The 19373-nt window shown below is 36.0% G+C and overlaps 1 protein-coding gene across 3 annotated transcripts in view; it reads right to left on the bottom strand.

The window, feature by feature from the left end:
• Positions 1 to 808: 808 nt before the first annotated feature.
• The window catches only part of PLS1 (plastin 1), a 41417-nt gene continuing 22852 nt past the window's right edge, over positions 809 to 19373 (bottom strand). For 2 of the 3 annotated variants that reach the window (XM_083868964.1, XM_083868963.1), the window contains exons 4-17: positions 18779 to 18908; positions 17036 to 17168; positions 16061 to 16142; positions 14698 to 14863; positions 14460 to 14602; positions 13287 to 13382; positions 11522 to 11717; positions 9819 to 9839; positions 6386 to 6464; positions 5571 to 5685; positions 4714 to 4847; positions 3721 to 3844; positions 2214 to 2338; positions 809 to 1740 (exon numbers count right to left, since the gene is read on the bottom strand). In XM_083868964.1, coding sequence (XP_083725090.1) covers positions 1605 to 1740; positions 2214 to 2338; positions 3721 to 3844; positions 4714 to 4847; positions 5571 to 5685; positions 6386 to 6464; positions 9819 to 9839; positions 11522 to 11717; positions 13287 to 13382; positions 14460 to 14602; positions 14698 to 14863; positions 16061 to 16142; positions 17036 to 17168; positions 18779 to 18908 — 1680 coding nt within the window. In that variant the 3' untranslated portion in view covers positions 809 to 1604. The remainder of the gene's footprint in view (positions 1741 to 2213; positions 2339 to 3720; positions 3845 to 4713; positions 4848 to 5570; positions 5686 to 6385; positions 6465 to 9818; positions 9840 to 11521; positions 11718 to 13286; positions 13383 to 14459; positions 14603 to 14697; positions 14864 to 16060; positions 16143 to 17035; positions 17169 to 18778; positions 18909 to 19373) is intronic. The other variant, XM_083868965.1, reaches the window with a different exon arrangement.

Below are 19373 nucleotides of genomic sequence, written 5' to 3' on the forward strand. Positions count from 1 at the left end.
TCGAAGTAATAATTCTGGACACTTAGAGCAATGGTTTATAAAATAGGAAATACTGGCCTTTATGGAGTAAGGTCCCAAGTGTCTGGCAGGTAAATACGATACTTCAGGATTATATAATTTAATAAGAGATCGTTTATTCTTACAGCATAGAGACTAAGTAAACCTCCATTTAGCCTCTCCTGAATGAGGACTGGGACTGAGTTGTCTCTGTACGAAACTCTGTCAGCATCTTGGACTGCGAATGGAAACCAAGTGAATCAAGTCTTGTCCCAACAATGCAGAATCTATTTGCCTCTGCCTATTTACTGGCAGACAAGACTCTGTCAGTAAATAGGCAGAGGCAAATCCAAGCACTTAATTCCCTCCAGTCCCCATTATCTCATCTAATGGAAACTGTATGGATGCATCCCTTACTGTTGCTATATTGTGTGAAAATAGTGAAGATGTAAAACTTAGTCCAACTACGCACCCATCAGAGTCTCGGGTTCTGCCACACTTAGGACTGGCCTCAGGACCTGAGAGAAAGCAGAAGCTTCATACTTAAAAAAATAATCTCTTTAATTTTGATTTACTTTCCTTATTGTTTGGCTTTTGTTAACAACTTTATTAAATGTCCAGCTCCAGCATGATAAGTGAAAATTTACAGCTGATGAAAAAGGAGTACAAATAGTTACTTTAAAAGGACTAAGGAAAAATTATGGATTTCATCTCATCCAGAAAATGCACCCCGTCTTTCTACACAAAACCTCTGCACATGATACACACTTTAGAAAATCCAAGGAATGATATATAAGGAAATGCAATACAGTACTGAGAAATCCCACAGTGGACTAGCCAGCTCTTTATTGTTTTCTTAATACAGTATTTTATGAAAGGTTAAAAAAACTCAACCAACAGCTAGTCCAACTGAGAAACTTAGCACATATACAGACCTAATAATGACAGGACATTTCTGCTTTCTATTGCTGTTTTTTTCATAGAACATGTTTTGTAAAAGTTTCTACTAACAGAACAAAATTACTACATATATTTAAAGATAACTCCCACAAAAAAGTTTCATCAGTTTAATCAGTATTCATCAATTACCAGATATTATCACAGGCCTTTACTTGCTCTGAAGTCAATGACAAGACTCTCATTGACTCCAACAAGAGTTAAGCTCTCCAAGAATAAGGCAAGGATGATAATTTCTGTGCAGTTTGGAGTCCAACAGAATTGGAATGCACCTTGAGACTACATGTAAGTAACACCCACAAAAATCAGTGTTTCATAATTGGTCCTGAAACAACATATGTAAAACAACTCAGGTTCTGACAGTGCTATGGAAACTAATGCAAATGGAGCTTGATTCACATGGGTTCTTCCAAGCAATACAAATCTATGATGTTTATTTGTTAATGAGCATGTTCTGAAAACAGTATTAGCTATAAATAATTCATGTGTTATGAAACTGAAGAAAATTAACTAATATAAACACATTATTAAAAGATAATTGATGAGTATATTTGTGCATACAATTTTTCTCATACTAAGTTTCAGAACTCTGTAAACTGCGAGGCATCCATTGTGCTTAACATGGCAGAAAGTTGTATTACGTGTCTGCATTATTTAATTCTGTTCAGTCCTCTTCCCATCAAACATGCAAACACTGTCATCACCATTTTTGGCTTCACTTCAACCAGGTCATCTGGGAGAGCATAAATACGAGCACCGATTTTTCGAGCAACTGAAATGGCATACCTTGGAAAACAGGAGAAAACAAATACTGTTATTTTTCTGGCATCTACTAATATGTCAAAACTCACAACAACAAAAGCAGATTTCAATAGCAGGATATGCCTGTTTAACAGTACTTAGGCTGTAATAGAAAATGAACATTATTGTGAAGAAAGCATGTTCTGGCAATTATACTGGCAGATGGTTTGCTAATGGTTATCAAAGCATTTATTTTGGTCAAAACCAATATGAGGTATGGCAGACTATTAAAAAACCAATTACAGTGCAGTGGTGGTAGGTCATATCAGTTGTGAATCTGAGTTCATACTCTAGATACACTAGAAAAATAAATAATATTAGAATTTATATTCTATTCAAAAAATCAATTGATATTAGTGTTATCTTTCTCTTAACAAATCAGTAAATCATGCATTACACTGTGAATTCATGCCTTTCCTGCATTTCAGGAAATTATGAAGCATTCCTTTAAAACTTACTTGGCATTATTCAATTTGTCTTGATAAGAAAGGTCTTCTCTCTTGACCATTTCTGGACGAACTGCTTTTGGTGCAATGGCATCTATTAAATCTAGGACAGGTAAGCTAGTGCTAATTGATTTGTCCTAAAAGAAAAAGAATCATAAGATTAGTATAAGGAATCTGCTTTGATTACTCCATCTTCAAAATGCAAAAAACCCAACAGCACATCTTGCATGCATGCTGAAAGACAAAAGCTGCGTTCTTACTTCATAGTGTGAAGGTTTTCCTTACCCTCTATGAATTCTACTGTTCTTTTCTGCAATTAGTATTACAATGTTCACTGTGCTGGTATCTTACTGCACAAGTGGTTTAAATTGATTTCATCAAACTTCCCTCCCTAAGCCCTAAGGAAGGAAGGGAATTTTGATAGAAATTCAAGGACCAGACTTTCAAGACAACAAAAAGATCTTTACAGGCCCCCATATATATCTTTTCTTGCCATTTGAATGACTTTAAAAACAACCAATGTTCCCCCAAAAACACAGGCATACCAAAGGCAAGATATTTGGACATATTCTTGTCATACTTAAAACTTATTTAATACCACCATTATAACAACTTGTATAGAAATAAGAGAAGCAGCAACCCCTCATAAGAAAATGAAGGCCCAAGTTACCTTCTAAAGTGAAAATGAAATATTTTTACTTAATTTTTTGATTAACAATGCTTACCTAATTAAAGTTCATAACATACTAAACTCTCAAATATTTAACTTGCTAGAGTCTCCTGTTTTGAACCACAGACATAATTGGTTCAGATTATAAATGAACCTGTACAAGCATGTTACATTTGTGTGCAATTATTAATCAGCCATTTCTAGAGCAAGAGATTCACACAGAATACCACACCTGACACACATATGGCTTCTTTTGTTTGGAACACTTAAATAATGTGGAAGGAAAGCTTTCTTTATCAATGTGTTATTTGCTGAATTCGAACAGCTCATGTTTTCCTGCTGCAGCTCAGCAGGGCCGAGGACGACACAAGGTGTCGCTGGTTACCGCGGGCTCCCTCTCCCGGCTCTGTCACAAAAGGATGTTCTGTGAGAATATCCCTTTAAGCAGCTCCTCGGAGAAGTGCTCATCTGCCCCCGGTATTTCCAAAATCTTTTTTCTTGCTTGTACAAGCATGAGAGTGCCCATATCCAAAAACTTGGAAAATATACGACATGCCAAGCCCAAACACTTATAACTTCAGACAGAAGCCCCTTTGAAGTTTAAGCTGCTTTTTCTTTTCTTTGTTGTTGGGCTTTTTGTTTTCTATTTACTGCAGCTGCTATAATTTCTTTTATTTGTCAACAGATTTGTAAAATACTTTGGAACATTCAAAGACTGTCAGAAATATCTCCATAAACAATTTTTCTAGCTGATGGGAGCCACTGTTAAAACCAAATCATTAACAGATCAGGTTAAAAATCCCAGGTCTTTTACTATATGTGGAAAGAAAAGTAAATAAAATTGATTACCTTGAAACTTATAATTGAAGTTTTCTTATTTGCTTTTGCAAGTGTCTGATTCACCCACTTAATAATAATTTCATCATTCACTTTTTCACCCTCTCCAAGGTCGAATAGTACATTCAAGGTATACCTTCAATAAAGAGAACAAGAGCCCAAGTTAAAATGAGTGGTAGAACTCAGCTTTGCTTAACTCTTCTTTGTAAGAAAAGGTAAAATATTACTTGATCACAGTAACAATGCCAAGTACTCCTCTTTGTAAGGTATCCTTACCTTACCAAGTACATAGCACTTGAAGGGATACTGAATGGAAGAATAAAATATTATCTCAAATCTCATAATAGTCACTGTAACATCTTCATGCTCAGTAAAATCATAATTTTACTTTCTAAGTTAAAATGGCTCCCTACCATCTTAGTGGGAAAAAAAACTGAATCACAGCAGTCTGAGAACAAAAACCACCAAGTGTTTTGGGATAGGTCTAAGAAAACTAATTTGAGGAAAAGATTTGCAATAAAACACTCCTTTATGAAATCACTTTATACCTATTTTTTCTTGCTTAATACAGTAGCAAGATTTTGATTTGATGATACTTATGTAACTACAGCTATGATGGTCTACAATTTTTTACCCTTTTAACTTCTATAGTATATGTATTTCCATTTACTTGGGTTTTACAAATATTTAAATTACTCTCTACTTACAGAAAGACACATGACTCAACATGACATAAGTTGAGCTCTTTTCACTTGCTGCAGCATTTATAATTTTAGCCACAGTTTCTAGTTTATAAGGTTTTAACTGTCACTATAAATGGTGGTTTCAATCACTGCAGTATGCAAAATTACTAAACACATGTACAATTTTATCTTTGAGAACAGGGATATTTAGAGATTGCTCTCTACTATACTAGTTGGGTGACCTGACCACTATTTGCCTTGATATACAGACACACACTCAGACACATATAAACACATCCATCATACACTGCGCCCAACTTACCTTCTCATCAACTGCCACACCAAAGCCAAAGTCAGAGTTGGATTACCCTCATTTAGATCATGTCCAGCAATACCAACCAGTGAGAATTTGGCTTTTGTCTTCCCAAGTTCTACTGCATAATTGCAATTTTCAATCTAAAAAAATAATTGTTTGCAAATAATGGAAACACCTTAATATTTCTACAATACAGACCCATAATCTATATGTATTTTAAATTACTTTGGCTTACTATTACCTACAGTGAGAGCTGAAGCTAGAAAATATTTCCATTCTAGCTACACTGTGATTAAAATAACACAGTTTTTACTATAAATGCAATTATGCAAGACTTCAGTGATAATTTTTTCCATATCTGAGAAAACCAAGTTTCCATTAAGGCAGGGAATAAAATATATTTATATCAAAACTATACTTTGAAAGATATTGAAATGTGTTCTTCTTAAACTGGCAGTAATTTTTATCTTCTATATTTCAGGCTTCACAATAATCACAAAACTAAGTGAAAGCTTGGATTCTGCAAGTCTTGCCCAAATCTTCTGGGCAGGATACAAAACTGCTCTGGGAGGAAATGCCCCAGAGTATAGGAGCATCCAGCAACAACAGCCATGTCAGGCCTGAAGCTTTAATTTATAGATCCAAATCAGGCCATCAATTAAATATTGCCAAAACGTGTCCACATTTAGAAACTAAGGTGATATGTACTATAACTGCTATTTATTCTTTGGGATAATATCTGAAAAATAGATTTTCCTTTTTTTTTTCCCCCAGGACTGTCTCAGTAGCACAGGAATCCTGACAACACAGAACTGCCATCAGCACAGTGGGAGCCAGTGAAGCCTCCCAGAGCATCCACCCACCTTTTTCATGTTGCCACCCAGTAATGAGTAAGGAGGTTTGTTGACGTGGCTCCAGTCAACAGGTACACGTGTCATGTCATACAGTTGGAAGATGATTAAAGCATCAGAAAGGTCACTAAATCAGAGAAAAACAACGGTTTTAAGCACAAAAGCACAGACCAACAATGAAAGTGAGTACTTGAGACTTTTCACAGTATAATTAAGTTGCTGAAAAATTTCAGACACTTAAATAAAAACTGGTGCCGTTCTGTAAAGAAACTGGCCTATATTCTATTGCTTGATTCCTGCAATTATATACACCAAATTCTGCATTTCATTTCATTATTTTCACAAACTTTCATGAAGCAAGCTCAGCCACTGGCTTCAATTAAACAATTACTTTCATAGGGCAGACATAGACAAACCAGCTGCTAAAAGAGTTTTAATTTATTGATCTAGTTTTACTCCTCTAAGGACATTCCCAAATGTTAAATGCTTTATCTGCATTTAACTTGCTCATGCTTTATCTGCAGATGCTTAGTGATGTATTTTGCTAAAGAATAATCAAAACCATTGAAATTATCCTGCAAAAAGAATAGGTACAAGTGAGGGAGGGGGGAAGATTTAAACCTTCTTAGGTTTTCTAGATGATCTAGATTATTCTAGTTGACTAGAATATTCGAGTCAGATACTGATTAATGTGGTCCTACAAACCAGTTTTGAAGTGGAAACTTGGAAATCACTATTGTAGTAGAAATACAACTTCCCCCTCTTCTTTCCTTCTTCTTGTGTTACCCAAGGGAAATCAAATCATTCTTTAAAAAAAAAAATCTTACCTGTATAAATGATTAACATACGGGCTTACACCCAGTGAGTTCATCCAGTTTCTGAAAGTCCTTTCTTCCTTACTTTCTCCTATGGCAACAAATATAATTCTATGTCAGTTATTGGAGAAAACACTTTAATAAGCAATGTTTAAATGCTTCTCATATCCCCCACCACCCCTCCCTCTCACCCCAAAATGAGTTCATAATTTCCCAAACACTAATCTATACTACAAGGCAATCCTATCCAATTCAGATTTGCTCAGTTCTGGGCACAGGGCAGGGACACTACAGGGAGTACTATTATTAGACTACATTTATCTGAGTAAATACAATTAGATAAAATATAAAAACAATTTTTTATTCTATTTCACAGAATTAATATATCATGGAGATGATTAATAATAATTTCCTGAAACTAAAATGAGTGGAAACTGCATTCAACAGTGCCATTAGATCTGTTTGAAATGACATCTTTTAATAAAAAGTCAGTACTAACACATGGGGCACTACAACTCCACTCTCCCCTCACACAAGTTGATAATATTAATTTGCAAAGGGCCTCCCCAAAGCAACAGATTGGGGTTTTTTTGTTTTGTTTTGTGTGTGGTTTTTTTTTTTTCTTTTCTTTTTTTTGGTTTTTTTTGTTTGTTTGTTTGTTTGTTTTTGGTTTTGTTTTTTTTTTTAGTTCTTTGCACTGAAAAGGTGAAGAGGCAGTGTTGCATAGGTTAAATTTGTAAAGCTATTTATGCTGCTAAGGGGCCCAGTTATCCTCACAGTTTAACCAGAAATTCTACTTACAAAAACTGCAAAAAATTCATTAGGAAGTAAATCCCAACCTTCACTTTCCTGACTGAGATTGCTTTTATTATTGCAATCATGAGTCCTAACCTAACTCTCTTTCTCTATAAAGCTACAGCCTTGCAATGATTCATTAATTTTCTACATACAATACTGCCCAAATTTTAACAATGTCTCTGTGGCCATCAGCATGTGAATCAGTGCTGCATAAGCTGTTTTCTCTTGCATCAAAGAGGAGCATTTGAGAAAATATTTAGCCTGAATATGTGAGCTTGGAATAACCTCTTCACTTTGTTCCCCTGGGTTGATAATCCACAGTTAAAAAAAACAGGGAAGAAGGAGGAGGGAGAAAACCTCTCCAAACAATGAAAGAACAGATTTCTCCAACACTGAAGCACAAATATCTAAGCAAGAATTTTCTTTGCTGTTTTTGTTTGCTCCTTAGAGGGTAACAATACCACGTTTGTCTGATGAGGTTTAAATAGCATGAAAAGTGTCTCATTTAGTACTGCAGTTCTAGGTTGACTAACGGATTAATGAATGTTTTTGTAAAATGAAGCTACTGTGTAAACATGTATTTATCATCAGACTAGAAAGAAAATCTCTTTAACATTATCTTTCTATGCCTAGACCTATGTCATAACATTGATCTTTAGATAGAAGTTACCATTTTAATTTAGGTTTTTTTACCCTTTTATACAAAAAGCTCTGAACTTCAGAAATTTCAGCTGTAGTTTACAGTTTCTAACAAGGTAAGTTTTATTTTAAAAGTTTCAGCCACCTTACCAGGTTCTTTCCTTTCCAATTATTATGAAATAGTTGATATTCATCTTACTGATACATTTTCTAGATTAGGATTTTTTTTCATATGGAATTTGAATTACTGTTTGTTTCATGTTTTTACTTGTAAAAATAACCAAAGAGCCTGATGAAACTGATAAAACAGAAGAAACAAAGAAAAATACTATTCTGCAAGGTCATCAGAGAGCTTTGTTTCACATATTTCTTGCCACATTAAAATTTAAAAGAAGAATCACACATCATGACAAAGTTATTAAAAATAACAGTTTTTCCATTTAAAAAAACAATCATAACTCAAGAATTATATATAATTTAAGTTTATAAATAGTATCTTTGAGATTATAGTATTTTGAAGCAAGTGCCTTGTGCTTTTATTTATTGATTTTATGGTTACTGAGCTTTGAGTTGATTTGCAGTACCTAAAATACCAACTGCAAAGTGCTTTTAGGAACACTTGTCCATTACAATGATAGTACCAAGGATATTTAGTGAACTCTTACTAAAAACGGGGTAGCCACAAAAACAGATACTCAGCAACTGCACTCAGACTGAAGATTTTAAAATGCTTGCTTAACATTGTCAGGAGAATCCAAAGTAGCCAAGCAGGAGCAAGAGCATGCAAGCTGGGCAGGACCCTTTTGGAAAGTGGGAGTCCAGGAACTAAACCCAGCATACCAGATTTAATATGCCACTCTAAACAAATCCCTTTATCATGCAACACATGAGTGTTCATAAGTTTTCCAGATGGCTGAGAACTGACCCATTTTTTCTCTCTATTCTTTTATTCAAAATATACCTTGTGATCCTATCAGGAGCATATCTTCTGCTGAGTGGTGCAGCAGATAGCCAAAATCATTGGAAAACTGCAGAAAGGGGGCAGAGCTACACAAAAGAGAGAGGAGCAAATTTGGTAGTATCCTTTATATTTATTGCCATCTCTTTTTTGAGACCATTACACTGTGGAACTGAGTGGAAAGTAACCATAGGGAGGGGGTCAAGAATCCAAAGAGCTCCAAATATATCTAAGATTATCTCTGGAACACAAAGGAGCTCAAGATACAGTTGCATCAGAAGTTCAGCCAGCCTGAGTGGGAATACTTAACCCTCTCATGGTGACAGCCATGAAGACTGCCAGTAATCTAAGCAACAGCACAGGACATCTACACTGGAGGAAAAGTGGGCAGACACAAGTCCCTCCTCTTCCTCCCCCCAAGAACTGAGCTCTCTGCATGACTTTGACTACAAACTGCTGCTTTCCCCACAGGCGAGAGGCTCCTTGGATCAGCAGCAACGTGCAAAGGTGGTGCAATAACTGAGCTCAGGACTGCCCTCTCCACCCCCACATAATATCAAATGTTCAATCTGCTCTGTCAGTATTCCTGAGAGATACGCTCTCTGTATTTCAGTGCACATCACCAGATGTATTATCAGGGTTTATGCACAGCATTAGCTGTCTTAAAATAAAGAGGACAGCCACACCATACTGATCGAGTGGGACAGAGATGGGATTTATGCAGGAATGAAGACTCTCAGGAAGCTCTACTCACCCACACATGCCTACAGCTTGACATCTCGGTTCATGGAAAGCCCTTTCTGGCTAAACCCCCAAAATACCTGTATGGCATTTGACTTACTGCAACTCTTGCCCTCATTTTATATGCTGTGGGGTTTTTTCCTTCTCTTTTACTTATGACGGCATATTAAAACAATAGAAAAATGTAAGAACAATGCAAAAAATCAACCAGAAAAGGATAGAGATGACTAAACAGTAGGGAAAAAAAAAGAATGAAAAATTGCAGAATAAACACTTTTATGGAGTACAGAAAAGTACTAAATACAGTACCTACATTAGGAGGGGTCAAATCTGCATTTCATGAAGCAAAACAGGAAAGCATTATAAATTATGAGTCAGATTTCAACAGACAATCTATGATGAAACTATAAAGAAATAAATGTCATATTTTATATCACTAGCTTGAGAAAACATCAGTATAAACACAGGACTTAATGGAAAACAAATAATACATTAAAAGAAAAAAAAAACATTAACAACGTTGCCTTTGTGCTGAAATAAACTATTTTGATGGTTTAGATCTACTTGACACATGGCAATTATTATTTGAGGGCAAAAAGGAGTCACCTACTTTTCTTTGAACAGAAAACAATGGCATGATTATCCATCTCCAAAATATATACTGCAAATAGTTAAATTTGGCCAGTATTTATCATTACAAAATCATAGTCTAGCATTCAGCTGATTGTTACTTTTTAAACTGGTTTGGCTGAGACTTTGATCTCATCTAAATGTTTCAGGAAAGTCCAGAAACTAATTCAACTGGTTTTTCCCATGCCATTGAAAACTTCCAAATTTAACCAAGTTTTCAGCATTTCAAATCACACCAGTGACTTTATCTTCAGAGTAGAGAAGCTGAACTGAACATATTCCACCTCCACACAGCTCCTGTATACATTTCCAACAGCTGATATTTCTAACAAAACTGAAGCAGAGCAAGAGCAGACCTTTCCTTCAGTCATTTGTCCTGGCCAGCAGGGACTGCAGTGACTGGGCATATCACAGCTGAAAAGGGAAGACAACGTCCTGTGCTCTACAACCTCTATCACATCACAGCTGGCACCCAGCTGAAGCTAGAAGAGCAAGAGGCCTGAAACAGGAAAGCACTGAGGGGTACAAGATTTGTGACACAGGGATGCAGCAGCACAGACAAATTATGAAAACACAGGAGCAAAGGAAGATGGACTCACCTAGATGGAAAGGAAACCTGATAGGAACAGTAAGAGGAAGGCACGAGAAGGCAGTGCAGAGGACTATGTGAACATTGCTGATGATTCTCCCGAGTGCGGCACCCCTGATTCTCACATTCCTTTGAGATCAGTGAACAATTGTGAAATACACTGGCAGGAGCCATTCCATTATCCTAGATTAGCTGGTCCACAGCAAGGGCAACAGCCAAAGACTGTTACCAATTATCCCTTTATCTCTGGTATTAGAGATCTGAACTGTACAGTTAAAGGCCAAATTCCCTGATATGATAGGATCTATAATGCTTTTTATGCAATAGATTAATACAGGTTGCTGATACAGAAGCCTTTTCTTTTAAAAAGAAGTTTCCTACTTTAAAAGGCAACAAACTAATATACACATATATTTGAATGCACTATGTGGAAAAGTACTTTTAAAGACTATTAAAATTGCATAATATAGCACTGCAAAGAAAAACTAGAATTTGTACATCAGCTAAAATACAAATAGTGTGGAAAGAAGCTTGGGAAACTGAAAGGAAAGTAGGAGGACAGTTTTTGCTCCTGCAAATGAATGACAGAAGGTTATTCAGGAATAACCACTTGGTCAGGCTAACACAAGTAACAATATACACACTACCAGGCTTTTCTACTAAGGCTTGTATTGACTGCTAGCAACTAAACACAGGCACCAACACACAAGGATCCTATATCACAACCTAGAAGGAATACCTAAGTAGAAATGACTAATATTCTTATCTTCTGTATAGTCAGAAAATTCAGTACCTTCTAATAAATTGACATCATAAGATGAACTGTCAGGCTTGTGCAGGGCTGGATATGTGTTAAAGAGATTTGCAACAAAAGCCAAATTGAGCTTAGGGTTGCCTGCAACCACATCAGCTGGAGTTACAAACTGTCTGCAGCCCAATTTATCTGCCTGTTGGAGCATGTATTCAGCCCTCCTCAAGTCATTTTTATCCTAAAAAGAAAAAGAAACAAAAGTTAATTTACAGTTAAACCTAGTACTAGATTTTACCAATTGCCAGGTAGGGAAGTCTTTAAATGACCCGTGTCAGTTCCTCCCTCATTCTGACAATGCCTGAGCTAGCTCTTACAGTCCATGACAATTCCCATCTGCCTTCTACTGTCCTTCACTTCTGTGGCTGTCAGCACAGCATTCCTCATGAATCACAGCAACTGCAGCCAGGAGTATAGAAATTTTATTTCCATTTCCAGGCTGTTGATTCCCATATTGCGTATCCTACATGTACCAAAGGTTCACCATCACTGCTTTAAATTGATATTCTCAGGCACAGTAATTCCAGATGATGCCCAAAACTATCAATAATAGCTTGAATGCTTCAAACTTGCTGTCCTTTTAATATTTTTTCCTCTTAATCATTGTAAGTTGGCAACTTATGTGCTTTGTTCATTGGTCTTAATTAGTAATATATTGGTTCATTGCAAAACGTGATCCTACGAACTGTAGGAAATTACATGGAAAAAATTAACTTCTACTCTTTCTCATTCTCAAAAATCCCAAACAAGAGCAAACAAAGCAAACAAGGAATTTAAGAGAACTTGTAGGCAAACTTGCACATGTGTTTCATGATTATAATGGACAATGAGATTCTACTTTAGATTCTGATTGATTTATAGGTATATAGGCATGCAGTTCAACTTTGCATTATGAAGTAGCTTAGACAAGTGTTTTCACATCATTGTAGGTCAGTTTTAGACCCTCTGTTCCTTCATAACTTAAAGCTTGATGGTTTCCTTCACAACTTAAAACTTTCCGGCTGGTTATTGGAAGGGCTCACATGTTATTTCTAAATGCTATTTGGTTACAGGAACGAACAACGGTTTCTGAAGTCTACTCTTTTTCCTTCTCTGAATTCCAGAAGAGGAGAACTGAGCAGGATCTTGTAATAATCATGTTGTATGAGCCAAATGAAAATCAGTATACACTACTCCAAGTAAAACATTGTCGTCTCTGCATTTCTTGATTTCAAGTGTTTGAGTCTTTGCAGCAGCTTCTCACGCTGCTTCATGTAAACAATATTATATTCTTAGAATTTATCTGTATGTTTTGCATTCTTGTTCTCTGAGAGAGAACTTGACTGATGGTCATATTGACCAATGGAGTCAGGAGGTTGTAACCTCTTTGGGCCAATCTTGGCCCTCTGTACAAAATATATATAAGCCTTTGGAGTCAGATAATAAAGAGCTTTCCATGATTCACCAAGCTGCTGCCTGCTGTCCTCTGTCAAGGTCCACTCCCACGTCACAACGTGTTGCCCCTCTAAAAGTGTGGGGTAACAAAACATAGCTCTAAACTTTACACTGCAGGATGCATTATCCTGTTTCAGCAGCACTGTAGAACTTGGTCAAGTTTTTGCTCATTTAAGCTTTTGTAACACTGAGGAATCTGGCTGAGTTTTTGCACACACTAAGAAACAAGAGAAGATTCAGGGATAACCAGAATGTTGGATACATACACAGAGGTCTCAGATAATTCCAGTCTATTTTTACATTTCTGGAGACTTACATGAAATCCTGTGAAGTCAATTTTAATGGGCAATTGTTCAAGGTCATCTCCTTTGGGTGCAATCTGATTTAACAGATGGTAGTATGCTCTTGAATCCTGAAACAAACAGTGTAATATTAAAGAAATAAAAAGGCAAGCAGCAAATATGTAGCCTTTCCCAGACATTTATTACTCTAATAGTCCAATCCAAAAGCCACACAGTGTTACAGGAGTCAAAAATGCAGCATCCTAATTTCAGTGAATATGGATGAAGTCATACAGCCATTTTACTACTCTGTTTCACACAGAACTTACTAAGCCAGTGACAGTCTGGCTGACAGATTATTGACAGACAATAATCTGCTAATTATTCTGGACAATGCTAGTTAAATTTATTCTGCTGAATATTAACTAGACTGTTGTAATTAAGATATTCAGGGCAAATTTATGTACAAAAAGGATCAATTTTGCAGTAACAAACTAGAAGAAAAAATAAACCCCTACTAGTTCTAGTATTTACTACTTCTCTTAAACACCATATAATATTTTTCCCATATTTCATTTTTCATATAAAACCCTAGCTACAGTCTGCTTTAATAACAATTTTCTTGGTAGCATTTGAAAAGATGTAACTTGCAATTTAGGACATGTTTTTCACCAATGAAAGGAGGTATAACCACTTTAGGGAAACTTCCTCCTTTCCTTTCAGTTTTAAAAAATTGCTGTGTTCTCTCATCAGCTGGGCTACTCCAACGCTCTGCATGCCTTTGCAGAATGACTGAAGAGAGAATTATGCAGCTCTGCCACCTGCCCCAAGGAACCTGTCAGCCCCCGTGTCAGTCAGTTGACACCAGCAAACCAGTGACTGGCACTTATTAGGCAGCTAATAAGGTGGTGCAAGTTATCCTAAATAACTCTTAACAGCCATCTTACAATATTAGAACTTCCCTGGCTATCAGCTTGTTGGAAGTGTTCACTTTGCACTGTGATATGATAACACAAGGGATGAGCAACTAAATAGGATAGAACAGATCAAAATAATGCTCTTTCAATGCTGAAAAACGCAGGATAAACCTACAGCCAGAGAAAGCAGATTACTATTGTATCTAAATTCTTCTGATCTGACATTTTTTTTCTATGCATGGTGTGTTTTAATACCACTGTGTTCCATTATGAGAGGAAATAACTACATACCTTAATGTCTTGGCTGAAGTTACTGATTTTCTGCCACCCTGCATTGGCCAGATGGTAATTCACCCAACGCAGCAAGAGGTCTTCTGGGGAAAGCTTCATTAGCTCATCCAGCTCTTCCCCTTCATTGAGCAAGGCAATCAGAGCTAAAAGCAAGTTTGAAAGAAAGCTGAAATCACTGCTATTGTGGTCTGAGCTAATTCCAAGTGGCTGACATTGCTATAGCTGGCATTACTCTTACCTTCATTTCTGGAGATTTCTATATCAGCAAAAAGGCCAACTTTAATGATCTGCCACAGGAGACCTAATACCAAGTGTGGTTTTCCTTCTTGCAAATCTTGTGATCCAATATTGACAACTGTGCAGCCAATGGCAGATGCTGAGTTCAGAGCCAGGTTTAGGTTTTCCTATTTGGAATATCATAATTTAACAAACTTGTGAGATTGTACTTTTTAGTAAAATTGTTCATGTTAAACTTTGGAAGAAATAATGCATTATTTCAATGGCTTCCAATGGAAAACTGCACTCCAGAGTTTGGTTGGTTTTTTTTTTTTTTTTTTTTTGTTTGTTTGTTTGTTTGTTTGTTTGTTTGTTTTTGTGAACTACCTTGCATCTTACCAAAATTTAACAAAAACAATGACAGTGTTTAATATGGACCCACCAAAAATTGTGAACCACCTTCAGCAGATGGGATTACTGAGGAATACTTTCATCAAAATACTTTTTGCCATTCATGAGCATCAGTTATACAAATTAAGCAATACTGCTCAAAATATCAGAGTCTTGATCCTGAAAAACATGTTCATACGAAATTCCTGCATGAAGTCCTGTGCAGGATACTACTGATATCACTGTCATCCCATCTTAAATCTTACACATTTAGTCAAGCAATTGTTAAAGTGTAATTGAATGAAGAGCATAAGAAAATCATGGCAATTCAAAACCCTAACACTCAAAGTAAATCTAGTGATTGTCAAAGATATTGACAAAGATCCCAAGAAAAAATAGCTGTCAGCTCTCATCAATGTTACTATTTTCTTGTGTCATATCTACAGAGGCAACATAAACACATTCAGTATCATCTTTGCTGACAAATCTTCTTTAAATAAGTAGTGATTACAAAACCCACTTGGAGGATGTAGAACATTGCATGGTTTAACTTTTCATATTTTAATGTCACTGCCTAAAATGAAAAGTCTGCCATTTAACTGAGGTTTTTCATCAGCAGTTTTTTCTCATTGGGCCAGTAACTTATGGATCTACTTCCCTTTCCAGACCTGTTCCTGCATGGCTAAAATACAATCTGGTCATCTACTCAAAGTCTGAAATTATTTTCTTCAGGTACTTGTTAAGGCAAAACAGAAATAGCTAATAAGTAAAGAATTAGGGAAGGCAAGAAAAAACTAGTTTGTCTGTAAATCATCTAAGAAATAGGAGAATGCAGTAGAATTTATTACCAAATACAATCTCATTCTTCAGGATTTTTTTTTTTTGTTAAATATAATTTTTAGAAATTTTTTTCCTCCACCAGAAGAATTGTCATTACAACAGAAAAATACTTTACTTTTTCATTTGTATCAAGTTCCCATCCATGCAGTACTTACAGAAATAGTGAAAGGAGTGAGTTTTTTCTTATTAATAGCCCTTTCATCAATTGTATCTGGTTGTGAAAAGTTGATCATTTTGCTAAGGAAGAAAAGTCAAGAGTTTATTCAAACTTCCATTTCTCAGAAAATATATTATTTGATTATAAACTACTAACACTAAACTAGCTGCAAATATTTCTGACAACATTTAAAAAAAAGACCATCCTCTAAATCTCCTCTCTCTGTTTAATAATTGCACATTCATTCAGAATGCCCCAGATAATATATTGTATTTTCCTTTTATAATTAATAGATCACATCTCTAACTGCCAAAGAAAGTTCCTGAGAAGATTAAAACTGTAAACCAAAGTAACTTAAATGGTCTCTATTGAAAAACCGTAGTATAATCATTGTATTTCTGCACTGCATTTCTGTAGTACCTTGTATCTACATGGATCTCAAAGACTAATTCACATCAATACTAATAAACTAATCCCTTGTTACCATGGTGTGTGAGTAAGTACTAGTAATCCACTTTAACTAGAAAGTTACAGCAGACTAAAGTTAAGGGACCTACTATATGCTCTCTGTTTTACATAGATTTAATTCAGATTTCTGTTCCTGCCATCTCATGATTCAATGACTATAATTAGTAACTTTAAAAAATATTTTAAATAGTGAAGTTTGCTAATTATTTCAAGTATTGAATTTATGAACAGTTTAATTATCTCAGTTTAATTTATAAACAGCCTGCACATATCTGGCATGTATAATTATGGTCTGAAGTGGAAAACTGCTTCTATAACATATGTACAGAGTCACAGAAAATATGCTAAAAATCTATGGGCAAACAGATTTTCCCCACCGTGCACCCAAATTGAAATATTTAAGAGTGGAGACTTGACGTTAAAGCTTGTCTAGTTTTCTAATTCACGTCACTGTCATCAGCATTTAACCACTATTTTTTTTTCCTTCTCATAGCCTTGGACTCACCAAAGAAGGATGCCATCTGCAAGGGATTTAAACAGACTGGCATCTGATGGGTTCATGGGTAGGAGGTGCTTACAGTCTGGGTCATCTTGTAGAGCTTTATTTATCCAATTAACAAAAGCAACTTTTTCTTCCTCTGAAAAGAAAGACAGCATTAAAATAAAAGATTAACATTTCCATGATCACTAGTAACAGCATACTTGGGTCAAAGAGGTTATTGTGCAACAAAACCCCATAGTTTCACAGAGGTCAGTTATTAAAAAAATCAGACCAATGAGAAAGAACACAAAAAATGGTAAGTACAGATTGCCCTTTCTTCCACTGCACCCCCTAAGTATCTGGTGATTTTCTGAAGGGTAACAAAAATCATAGGAACATCATAGGGAAGGTATCCTCATGGCTGACTTCGAATTCAGTTTCTCAGCAATTACAAAGAGGAGGGGAAAATGTCTCATGTAAAATATGCAACATCTCACTCCACGTGCTGTTAGTTGAAAATGCAGTGTTTCATTCAGCTACTGCTGGACTTCAGAGACTGCCCTGAACTGCTGAGCTGTCTTTAGCTTTGAGAAACTTAAAACCTTTAATATCTCAGTTTTAAATTCTCTTTCATATTCAGTGCATAATTTATTACTATGTATCTAAGAAAGGTTACCTGGATCACCGTCAATTAAGTCTCAGTATCCAAATTCCCAAACAGTAGAGGTGGGATTCACCTCACCTCGAGAAGCACCTGACTCATTACACTTTCTTCATTGTCAGTGGAAAGCAATGTGGAATTCTAGAGCACACTTCACCTCATCATAAACGAGATGGCTGGTGAGGCCAGGCCAAGTGAATCATGCACTAGTGGGGTTCATTTCTCTCCACCAAAAATAAAACTGCATCTAAAGAATCACCTCTCATGCCCTACAGGCATCCTTTGGGATGGAGCATATCCCCTTCTTTGAGGATGTACCAGGTACAGATGATGCCAGAATTCTACTGAAAGAAAGGATATTGCCACCTTTGGCTAATCAAAGTAAATCTTCCTCATATATAGTACCTTTACACAATCTGGAGCCACACAAATTCCAGACTAAACCAATCAAAAAAGTAGTAATATTGCTGATTGCAATATGATCCTAGAAGGTGGTTCACACTCTGGCCAGGAGCTGCAATGCAATTAGGCACAATTACCAACTTAAATTACATGCAGCAGGGACAGGTAGAAAAAACCAGATCAAATATTAAAAGCAGCTTCTTCAGTGTGAGACTGAAGTAGGAGTGAACAATTCTGTAATGACAGAGACAGGTGAGGAGGCCAGTCCATCCAGAAGGGATATGTGGTGGTTTGTTAATGGGGTTTTAATTCATGTTAGTTAACACTGTGGAAATAAAAACAAGGATTCATTTCTTATCTGAATATAGGAATAAGAGTCCATTAGTATATAATGAAGGCAAAAACTTGACTAGCTTTACTAGAAGTATGCCAAGGGGCCATTTCCCCTCCCATAAGATGTCAGTGCTTGTTTTCCTCTTTTGCTTTCACACAGATGCCCAACTTGCCTCCAAGTCAAACTAAGCAACAAATGAACAGAGTTAATAAACTATCATCCACACTTACTTGGTCTATTTCCGTATGCTTTTGCTGTGTTAATTTGCTTTCATTACCAACAGTTTCCAGTTAGGATCTGTTTTATCTGTAGTGTAAATTTAAAGTATCTTTCTCCATGGAACATTTGCCCATGTTTAATTATTTCTTACCTGAATAAGAGTGCTGTGTCCCCTCACTAGATATTGCTGATGTTCCTCCAATTGCTGTAATACCTTGCTTTTTGTTTATTGATTTTCGGAAAGATTTGCTAACATCTTTGCTTTTTAATTCCTGGATTATCTGAAATTAAAAAACAAAAAAATAGAAAGCATTTTGTGATTGATTGTACCTTCAAATAACTGTTAATTCACTAGAGTCAGTAGTTAACCTGACTGACTTTCTTTGATATTTATATTGACTTCTGTTCTAAAAAGAAATAATTACTGTTTGGATCTCTATATCTATACTGGATATGTAACATATTATTTCACAGTGAATACCTCTATTACACAGTTCATACCTGGAAGCAAGTATTTGCATGTTTAGAATCTCAGAACGAAAGAACAATAACTAATTCAACGAGCAACTTTCTGTAATTAGTAGTAGTACTCTTAACTTCGAAGCAAAACATCATCATCCCCAAATACCCACAAACCAACAGCCTGGTAAGTTCTTGTTTCTTTTAAAATGCTCCAGTGAGTGCTTCTCATTTAGAAAAGCCTAAAGCTTTGAAATCTGCTCAGTGAAAAGGAAAACTTGTACCTC

This window comes from Zosterops lateralis (assembly GCF_965231275.1).
Source record: "Zosterops lateralis genome assembly, chromosome: 10".
NCBI classification, from domain to species: Eukaryota; Metazoa; Chordata; class Aves; order Passeriformes; family Zosteropidae; genus Zosterops; species Zosterops lateralis.